General features: G+C 33.8%; 1 protein-coding gene across 1 annotated transcript; it reads left to right on the forward strand.

Annotated features, from left to right (window-relative positions):
• Nucleotides 1–253: 253 nt before the first annotated feature.
• Nucleotides 254–10,162, forward strand: zgc:153372 (uncharacterized protein LOC767695 homolog). Its single transcript, XM_067365589.1, has 11 exons — nt 254–495; nt 1,826–1,956; nt 2,037–2,187; nt 2,368–2,504; nt 2,604–2,673; nt 2,765–2,846; nt 4,492–4,623; nt 4,799–4,941; nt 5,017–5,139; nt 5,295–5,373; nt 10,117–10,162. The coding sequence occupies exons 1-10, from the start codon at nt 466–468 to the stop codon at nt 5,370–5,372; spliced, it is 1,077 nt and encodes a 358-aa protein (XP_067221690.1). The 5' UTR covers nt 254–465; the 3' UTR covers nt 5,373; nt 10,117–10,162.
• Nucleotides 10,163–11,364: the final 1,202 nt, after the last annotated feature.

Raw genomic sequence — 11,364 nt, forward strand, 5'->3', positions numbered from 1 at the left:
ACATTATATTTGACAAATCATCACAGACTTATTCGAGGTTATTAGTTCAAAGTCTTACTATAAAGGAGAAATATTCCACAATTGTCTGGAAGATATTTAAAGGGAGAAGCAAATAGACAACGAATAACTAGTGATAAATCGCTAGACATGTATGGTCATTACAGAAAGGTGTACCATGAAAATATGGGCGAGGCGCGCCCTCTAGTGGTTAGTAGTGCGTTGATCATTCATTTCTGTAGGATCAGTTGGACTTTACCCCTGAAGTTGGATACATATTATTAAAGTTCACTCCGTCTTACTCTTTATAAGACACTAATCCGTTAGATTTTTGGACAGTTATTTAACTAAAAGCACAAACTCGAAGACGTTAACAAAACTACAACTACATTCCGTTTGATTTGCGTTCATGAAATACGTCCACGTCTCCGGACTCTGTTTTTTCAGCATAAAGCACAAACCCTCAGCATGTCTTCTGCTGTTCACGAAAACGTGAAGGTAAGCGCCAACAACGGGCTTTTACACCCTGTTTAGGCTAGACTGCAAATGACGACGACGGCATCAGTTACTCCTATGATCTAAATGTACTTTTTCGAGTGGTCTCAGGGGAGTTGACGATGTATTTTTGCATAGTTGTGCACCGTAAAAGAAATTTCAAACTGTTGATTTCATGTGAACATTTGTACACGACATAGTGTAGTCACATGACCAGAGCTGTTTGATGCCAGTCTGAAAGATGTCTGAATCATGTTCCTCATTAAAGGATTATTAAAGGAAAGTTTTCCTGATAATTTACTCACCCCCATGTCATCCAAGATGTTCATGTCTTTCTTTCTTCAGTCGAAAAGAAATGAAGGTTTTTGATGAAAACATTCCAGGATTATTCTCTTATACCGGACTTAAATGGCCTCAAGACGGTTGAAGGTCAAAATTACAGTTTCAGTGCAGCTTCAAAGGGCTTTAAACGATACCAGACGAGGAATAAGGGTCTTATCTAGAGAAACGATAGGTCATTTTCGAAAAAAATATAACTGTATATGCTTTATAAACACAAATTATCGCTTTGCACGTGCTTCCACTTTCCGTATTCTTCAAAAAGCTTACGCTGTATGTCCTACGCCTTCCCTATTCTACTTAAGGAAAAAAGAGAAACTGGCGCCGCATTCATTCCGTAAGTATAGGGAAGGCGTAGTACGTACAGTGTAAGCTTTTTGAAGAATACAGAAAGCGGAAGCACATGCAAGGTTTATAAAGCATATACAGTTGTATTTTTTTTCAAAAATGGCCGATCGTTTTACTAGATAAGACCCTTATTCCTCGTCTGGTATCGTTTAAAGCCCTTTGAAGCTGCACTGAAACTAATTTTGACCTTCTTTGAAAGTGGACTAATCCTTTAAGTACTACTGTATTGTTACATTAAATGAGGAATATTAAAAATAAATATTCCTTTATAATATTTAACTAGTGGTTTTGCAATACCAATACATAGAAGTAGCCTGCACTCCAAAAACATAAAAAATAAAATAAAAAATGATCAAGCATAACTTCTGTTGGATTCTTGATGACCAACTGAGCAATATTTGACTCTGTCTGTAGTTCCCCCCTGGATTACAGAAATATATATCTATATTTGCATATGTATAAATATTATATTATTCATAAATAAATATTTGCATATGTATATTTAAATGTTTCTACCAGCAAAAACTTCAAGCATGCAATGTGCTTTTATTGGATTGTTCTACTGTGGTCATCGTGTTTACGCTTAAGCTTTCAAATTAAACCACCACAACATTGCTTGGAAAAGCTCACTCTTTATTACTTCCAGAATTATTATGGCTCTCGGCTGGAGACTTCAGATGATTTGCAGACCAATGCTGCGTGTGTCATGCCCTCCAGACCTGTGGCCAAGAGTGCATGCGAAGCCCTGAAACAAGTCCACCCGGATGTTTGCAAGAGGTACAGCATCACTGAGATTGTGCCTTAACTTTAGTTTTGCCTGATTTGTTTTGAGTAATGCACAGAATATAAATCTGCAGGTATTTTGGCTGTGGCCTGGTGATTCCAGAGAAGCTGGATGGATGTACGGTTCTTGATCTGGGCAGTGGATCGGGGAGAGACTGCTTCGTCATCAGTAAACTGGTGGGGGAGAGCGGTCAAGTCATTGGACTGGATATGACGGATGAAATGGTACTTCACAGATTGATCTTTAACCCGTATTGATAAAGTTGAGTAAAAAAAGACTTGAGAAAGGTCTTTAAATATCCAAATGAATAAGTGTTAACCAAGTTATAAGTGAAATAATTGAAAGGTGTAAATTATTATGAAAGAAAGCACAAACTTTAACCTTTGTGTTTGCTCCATAATTAGATCGTTGCCTCGCAGAAATATGTGCAGTACCATCAGGAGAAGTTTGGATACTCAAAACCAAACACTGTGTTTGTGAAAGGATACATGGAGAAGCTCAGTGATGCAGGGATACAGAACAACTCTTTGGATGTAGTTGTGTATGCACATCCTTAGGTCATTTGTGATGTTTTCCATGATTTGTAGGCCATTAATCTGCCTGTGCAAAAGTATTAAAAAAGGCCACTTATTCTTTCTAGGTCAAATTGTGTAATATGTCTGTGCCCAGATAAGAGAACTGTGATAAGTGAAGCTTACAAAGTTCTAAAGGTGAGTTATTTCCATCACATAATTCAGCAAAGCCATTTACAAAGTTTTGCACTTTACAAATACTATAATTCATGTGCGAATGATCTCATAGGAGGGTGGAGAGTTGTACTACAGTGACATGTATGCAAGCAAAGTAGTTCCAGACTCTTTCAAGGAAGATCCGGTTCTGTGGGGTAAAATGGATTTCTTTTTTTGTTTTCTGACATTCTTTTATCTGTTCCATTTTAGAACTTGCATTCCTTTTTTTTCTGTTGACAGAATTACATCATTTTGTCAAAAGAAATGACAAAATGATGTCAAAATTTTGTTCTCACTGGGTTCACACCAGTGTTATTTTTAGTATAGTTCAGAAACTATTATAGTTTTAATTAATGTTTATTTTTAAAATTTTTTATATTTTTCATTCTAGTTAATTTTAGTAATTTTGTTGCGTTTTTGACATTTACATAGTATTTGACATAGTATTTTCTTAACGTCTATTTATTTATTTTATTTCAGTTTTAGTTTATTTTAGTACATCAAGTAAACTAAATGCAAATGAGAAAAGTTTATATATATATATATACATATATATATACACACTACCATTCAAAAGTTTGGGGTCAGTAAGTTTTTTTTAATGTTTTAAAGGAAGTATCATCTGCTCACCAAGCCTGCATTTATTTGATTAAAAATACAAACAAAAACAGTCCAATTTAAAAATGTTTTCTATGTCAATATACAGTAAAGTGTAATTTATTTTCTGAATCAAAGCTGAATTTTCAGCATCATTACTCCAGTCTTCAGTGTCACATGATCTTTCAGAAATCAATCTAATATGATGATTTGATGCTCAAGAATCATTTATGATTATTATCAATGTTGAAAACAGTTATTTACATTTTTATTTCATGATGCTACGATGAATAGAAAGTTCAAAAGAACAGCATTTGTCTGAAATCTAAATCTTTTGTAACATTAAACACTACCGTTCAAAAGTTTGGGGTCAGTAAGAATTTTAATTTTATTTCTGGGGGATAGAAATAAAATTAATCAATACTTTTATTCATCAAGGATGAGTTAAACTGATCAAAAGTTACAGTAAAGACAATTATAATGTTAGAAAATAGTCTATTTTAAATAAATGCTGTTCTTTTGAACTTTCTGTTCATCAAAGAATTTTGAAAAAAAAATTGTACACAACTGTTTTTAACATTGATAATGATAATGAATGTTTCTTGAGCATCAAATCATCATATTAGAATGATTTCTGAAGGATCATGTGACACTGAAGACTGTAGTAATGATGCTGAAAATTCATCTTTGATCACAGGAATAAATTACACTTTACTGTATATTGACATAGAAAACAGCTGTTTTAAATTGGAATAATATTTCACAATATTACTGTTTTTGTTTGTATTTTTAATCAAATAAATGCAGGCTTGGTGAGCAGAAAATACTTCTTTTAATACAGAAAAAAATCTTTCTGACCCCAAACTTTTGAACAGTAGAGTGTGTGTATATCTATCTATCTATATATATCTATATATATATATATATATATATATATATATATATATATATATATATATATATATATATATAAAATGTTAACATTATTATTTTTTATTATTTATTAACGTTTATTATTATTATTTTTATGGTTGTAGTTAACTATAATACGTAGAAACAAAGAAAGCAATAGTTTCCAAATGAAATGTTGTCATTGAAATTGCATTCTTAAGTAACATAAGAAATGTGTCACATCCATACGAAAGTGAATTAATTTGATTTGGAACAAAGAAGTGGATTTAAATGAGTGCATGTTACTATCAGGTGAGGGAATGGCTGGCGCCCTCTACTGGCAAGATCTCATCGCTCTGATGAAGGACATAGGGTTCAGCACTCCTCACATGGTTGCAGGCAGTCACATTGTGGTTCACAACCCAGAACTTAAAAAAAAGACTGGTAACTTATTTGTTGAACTATTTTTTTTTTTTTTAAATTCTTGTTTTTACCACTTTGTTAGAAGCATTATAGCTAAACTGCATTTATGTGTCATTGTGCTTTTATATAACATGGATGCAGGCAGATGCTTTAAATTGTAACTAGTGATGCTTTGACCTGCGATGTATCATTTTAGGTGATGTTAAATATGCATCTGGAACTTACCGGATCTTTAAACTGCCTCAAAACTCCATAAAGAGCAAAGCTCTGGTCACATATAAAGGCACTGTGCCTGACTCTGCTGACTGTTTTGAGTTTGATGCCTCTCATTCCTTCAAGGTAAACTTCTACTATTTCTTTTTTAGAATGTCAGTATGACTTATTCAGTGGTCAGTTTAGCTAATTCTATTCCAGACGAATGTCCCAGTGGAGGTGGATGCAGAGATGGCCGCCATCCTCAAGAACACGCGTTTCTCTACAGATTTCAATATTACGATGTTAGACACTCCAGATCCAAACCAGAGCGAAACTCCACAGGTAAATGTGCTCTTAGATTCATTATCTTTTGGTAAATAAGGCTTACTTTACAAGTTATGATTTTTCTATAGAAGCTATAGAAAGAGTGAGAACTCAAAAAGTTTCTTTTATTAAAAACTAAAATTACTTTTAATCATAATTTTTTATTTTTCCAGTATTGCCACCTTAGCCCGTTCCTTCTTGCGGATAAACTGGGCTCTTCAGTCAAACAGTGCTCAAAGACAGGACACTAAGGTAAATGCGGAGAGTCTGGTGGATCATGTGATGTCTGGATCACTTGAGAAAATGTGGTGGGAAGTGAGAGTACATGGTGTCTGTAGTGCTCAAATGATCATTCCATATGTTTTCTTTAGACTCAAGAAAGCTATTTGTCCTGCTAATTGTAAATTTACTTTTAAAGATGGTAGTCACAGTAAGATCAGTCTCAATGACAAAACAATAGAAATAATTATTAAAATATTAATTACATTAATATGTGGCAACCACGTGCAAAGTTACCCACTTTTTATTCAAGAAAGAACAAAATCATGATCTTTGTCAGTGCATTTGTATTTTGACTTTTTTTGATTAAACTTTAAAATTTTCATTTCAGCATAGTTCTCTTTACTACTTCTTCTTTTTGTGCTATAGTTGTAAAATGTAAAGCAAATCTTACTAGCCACCATTTTTTGTCCTTTGTAAGATAGTAAACCAACTGAAAGTACTGGCACTTGCTTTCCGTTCTACATAAAATATGGCAATGCTGATATTGATATTAGTACACAATCTCTGTTAAATTTATTTTTACATTTATGTTATTTTTGCCTTAAAAAAAGTAAGCGTATTTGTTTACCAAGGAGACAACTCTGTCAGTGAAGTGAATTCTTTAGATGGCATATTGTATGAGACATTGATTTTTTTTTTTACCACATATCACATGTAAAAAGCACTTGTGTACAGAATATTTTTACTGTGCATCATTACAAGCTGTAATTGTGTCAAATATGAAAAATGTGTGAAAATATTATTTCATTCTGTATTTAGGTTGCATAAAATACTACCTTTGAAATTAGCCGTAACATACAGTTGGTTAAGAAGTTTTATTTAAAAAATGTTTAAAATGTCATTTCCACCATAATTTTATTGATCAAAATTAGTGCTGTCAAATCGCTTAATTGGGATGAATCTCATCTAACGTAAGTTTGTGTTTACATAATACATGTGTGTGTATGCAACCCCTCCTGTTCGAACTGCCCGCTCTAAGCAGGACTCGAACCCGGCATGGGAGTCGGGCGCTCTAGCAAGGAGGCTAAAGACCGCAGTCTCTAACGTCAGTTGCTACATGCACAACTCTTACCGGCCTACGTCCATTACACTTATATATATTGTATATATAGTATGTGTGTGTCTGTATATCACGCACATTATATATATATATATATATATATATATATATATATATATATATATATATATATATATATATATATATATATATATATATATACAGTACAGTCCAAAAGTTTGGAACCACTAAGATTTTTAATGTTTTTAAAAGAAGTTTCGTCTGCTCACCAAGGCTACATTTATTTAATTAAAAATACAGTAAAAAACAGTAATTGGACTTTTGGACTGTGTATATATATATATATATATATAATATAAAATATATATATATATATATATATATATATATATATATATATATATATATATATATATATATACACAAAGATACACACACTCAAACACATATTGTAAAGAAACTTATGTCAAATGCGATTAACAAGATTTTATATATATAAAAAAAGACTAAATGTAGATTAAAATCGTGTCTAAAGTGTGTTTTAAGGAAATTCTATTTTTAGTATCCAAAAGAGCCCAGAGTAGAAGAAACACCCATTACATTTATAAGCAACATCACATTGACGTTGATTCTGAGAAGGGACGGATGTTAACTTCACTTTTTGATTTCCCTTATTCCTAATAATCATGTGTTATTTTTAATAGCAGGATGTAGAGATGTCACTTTCCCTGTAAATCTCTTGAGAAAGGTTTCATTGCCAGTAATAGGAATTTCATCATACTTTTCAACAACCACGTATTACATACTGCATTTTACCTAATAACAGTGCTGTTATAATGAGTAATATTAGATTAAAGATTGTGTTATCTCAGTATTCTTGTTCAGTATGGTTAAATTGTGTCTCATTTTATTGAATTATAGCCTTTCAGTTTGTCACATGGTTTAATAAAAAAAAAAGTCTTTATGTATGTAATTGGACTGTAGGTGGCGCCAAAATCCTCAAAGTGTTCCCTCATTTTCTCCATATTCTGTGCTCACTGTTATTGCATTTTATGGTTTTGCAGTTTGCAGTGCAGAACCAATATGATTAGTCACTGATAAGGGCATAAAGCGGTCATAATTCAGTCATTTGAAGAGGCAAATTACCTGCAGGACAATTCATCCCAAGCAATCAATGAGCATTTCTGAATCTCTAATAGTAGGCTAATTTACTGAGAGTCTTTATTTGCTGATAATAGCCTGTAAGAACAAAGAAAAATGTTCAAAATGACAAACAAAAATGCTCCTTTGGATAAGCCTTATTCAGGACTGTGTTATTTGAAACACTGCACATGACAAATTGAGTGTGCACAGGTTTATTTCACCTAGATTTTTGGTGTTGAGTAAGTCTCAGGCATATATCTCTAGAAAATGCTTATATTGGACTATCCTACCAGAAATTGGCCAAATAAACTCTCTGACTTCTTCTCCTCAGTGCTCTGAGAAGGAGTGCTGTGACATTCCGAGTTGTGTGGAGGAAGCAGGTGTGGTTTAAATGTAAACACAGTACTGAGGAATGGCTCTCATTGTCCTGGTTTCACCTCTCCTAAAGTGCTGGGCTTCTACCGCGTGCCCAGAATGTATCCCATTACTCTCAGCCACTTAATGCTTGACGATATCCAGAGCTAAAAAGCCTCTACTGTCAAGAGACACAGTGAAGGGAAGAGTAAGCTTCAATGTATAAGACCACACACTGATTCCAGCATGATGCTTGTCTTCTGAACTTGTTCATGTATTAGTTTTCATTAACGTAAGCTGGTGTATGTAGTAGAGGATTGATAAATAGGAACTGTGCCAGTTTTGTCTGCAAAAGTGAATTTCACGTTAATGACCAACTTCCTTTATTAAAGACCCCATCAAATCAAAATGTGAGGTTGGATACTAGTCCAAATCATACTAAATGCACTACTGTTTAAAAGTTTAGGGTTGATTTTAATGTTTTTAAAAGAAGTCTTTTATGCTTACCAAGGCTGCATTTATTAGATCAAAAATAAAAACAATATAATGTTACAATTTAAAATACATTTTTCTAAAAAAAAAATCCGAAATTAGTTACATTTAAAGGTGCCCTAAAACTTTTTTTTAAAAGATGTAATATAAGTCTAAGGTGTCCCCTGAATGTGTCTGTGAAGTTTCAGCTCAAAATAGATTTTTTTAAATTAATTTAAATTAAAATAAATTAACTGCCTATTTTGGGGTATAATTAGAAATGAGCCGATTCAGGGTGTGCGGCCCTTTAAATCTGGTGCTCCACGCCCCAAGAGCTCGCGCTTGCCTTAAACAACATAAAAAAAGTTCAAACAGCTAATATAACCCTCAAAATGGATCTTTACAAAGTGTTCGTCATGCAGCATGTCTAATTGCGTAAGTACAGTGTTTATTTTGATGTTTACATTTGATTCTGAATGAATTTGAGGCTGTCCTCCGTGGCTAACGGCTAATGCTACACTGTTGGAGAGTGTTTAAAAATGAAAATAGCGATGGCTCCTGTCTCCGTGAATACAGTAAGAAACGATGGCAACTTTAACCACATTTAACAGTACATTAGCAATATGCTAACAAACATTTAGAAAGGCAATTTACAAATATCACAAAAAATATCATGATATCATGAATCATGTCAGTTATTGTTGCTCCATCTGCCATTTTTCGCTATTGTTCTTGTTGACTTACCTAGTCTGATGATTCAGCTGTGCACAGATCCAGACGTTACTGGCTGCCCTTGTGTAATGCCTCAGTCATGGGCTGGCATATGCAGATATTGGGGGCGTACACCCCGACTGTTACGTAACAGTCGGTTTTATGTTGAGATTCGCCTGTTCTTCGGAGGTCTTTTAAACAAATGAGATTTATATAAGAAGGAGGAAACAATGGAGTTTGAGACTCACTGTATGTAATTTCCATGTACTGAACTCTTGTTATTTAACTATGCCGAGGTAAATTCAATTTTTGAATCTAGGGTACCTTTAAATAATCGAATGTGTTTTTTGTCTTACTCTGATTCACTAAGGTAAGCCTATTATAAGTTTTTATATTTTAGACTTCTGGGTGGTTTTCACGAGAAATTGCGTACATGTGTCACTCGCCCGTGCATCCTTAAATAGAGAAAAGTTGCTCCAGCTGTGTTGACGCGTGTATGGAGTGGGATTGGTTAGTTGTTACAACATGTGAGAAAGGTTGACATGGAGCAACTAATGGTGTGTGAATTTTATGTCGGAAAGATTGTATTTATGTCGTAATGTCGTAAACGTGAGTGGGAAGTTCAGGATTTTCTTTTAGTCGATCTTTACGAGTTGATGGCGTGTCAGTGAGAAACATGGCGGCATACCACAATATTATATTTAGCAGTGACATCGTCAGGCTTTTCTACAACGAAGTAAGCTAATTGGCTGCCCAAAATATGGTAGCATTATAATATATTACAATTTAATAGGCAAAGTTTACAGTGGCTTCATAAATTAATTAAGAACATAAAAAGCTAAACACACCTGATGCTAATTCTTTGTTCTTCATTTTCTTTAAGTAGAAGTGCTGTAATTTTGTGTAATTAATTAAGAGAAGGCACACCGCCATCTTACTCCGACCATAGTGACTTGAACGCACCTGCCGTTGTAAACACGACTTTCCACCTCATAAATATATGAACTTCCCAGGAGGTCATGAACACATCACAGAAGTCTCGAATCCTCGAGGAATCACCCCTTTTTAAAAAATGCCGAACAGAGGAAGGAGAGTGAGTCTTTGGCAAAAAGAGAACACAATGTTTTTATTATTCGACAGGTGAGTAAGTATCTTATTAAATAGATAAATTACCATATGTAGCTCTCTAACATAATTAATTGTAAAGCATTATCTATTGTGAAAGGGCATTTAATTATGGGTTGTTTTAACCATATGTGTATACATAGATGCCACATTTGACCGCTCCAGACTTTTTGATATCTCCACCATCTTGGAATAGTTAACATGATGCTGTTCATCACTTACACTGACAAATCAATGAATTTTCATTGAAAATTATTATTAATATAACCTTTATTTTACCAGGAAAAGAAGCACATTGAGATTAAGAATCTCTTTTACAAGAGCGAAGAGCCAAGAGTGACAGCAACACATCTCACGTGGGTTTAACAGATAACATCCATACATACATATTTAAAAATACATACATAACTAATCAAAGCATCTACAAACCGATGTTTCTGTCTCCAAATCATTTAACATCACTTTAAAAATCTCCAGTGAAACCAACTCCTCAAGTTTCGTTGTTAATTGCAAGTTATTCCAAGCAGAGGGAGCAGCAAATTTAAATGCCTTCTTCCCTAATTCTATGCATTCCAGATGAAATGGGATAACCTTTCAGATGTGAGAATGTGCTGGTTTGTGTTTATGTATATCTCAATATGCAGAATTATCACATTAATCATGAACTAAATGCAGTGAAAATAATCTGCTAATGTCTATTGCAGCTATAGATATTCATACATGTGAATAAAGAGGTTGCATGTGAACAGTAAACTTGCTTTAAAGTGGTCATGGACCGGATTTGACTGTTCCAACATGGCGTATGGCTTACAGAGGCATCTATGCATATATGGTTGTGGAGCTGTGCTGGAATTTTTTTTAAGGAAGTAATGTCTTCAGCTAGTCAGCTTGAGAACCTTTCCATCTAAACTGGTTGCCGCTTTAAGGCTAGTAGTGAATGTTTTATAAGCACAACCAAAACAATTTTCTAACGCAAAATACATGTTTGTTTACTTTTTTAACTGCTAGAGGGTTAAAAGTTACATAGTTTAGGCCTAACTTTAATACATTTTAAAATGTAATTTTTCCCTGTGATGCAAAACTGAATTTTCAGCATCATTACTCCAGTTTTCAGTGTCACATGATCCTTCAGAAAT

The sequence above is a fragment of the Chanodichthys erythropterus genome, chromosome 17 (genome assembly GCF_024489055.1).
Source record: "Chanodichthys erythropterus isolate Z2021 chromosome 17, ASM2448905v1, whole genome shotgun sequence".
NCBI classification, from domain to species: domain Eukaryota; kingdom Metazoa; phylum Chordata; class Actinopteri; order Cypriniformes; family Xenocyprididae; genus Chanodichthys; species Chanodichthys erythropterus.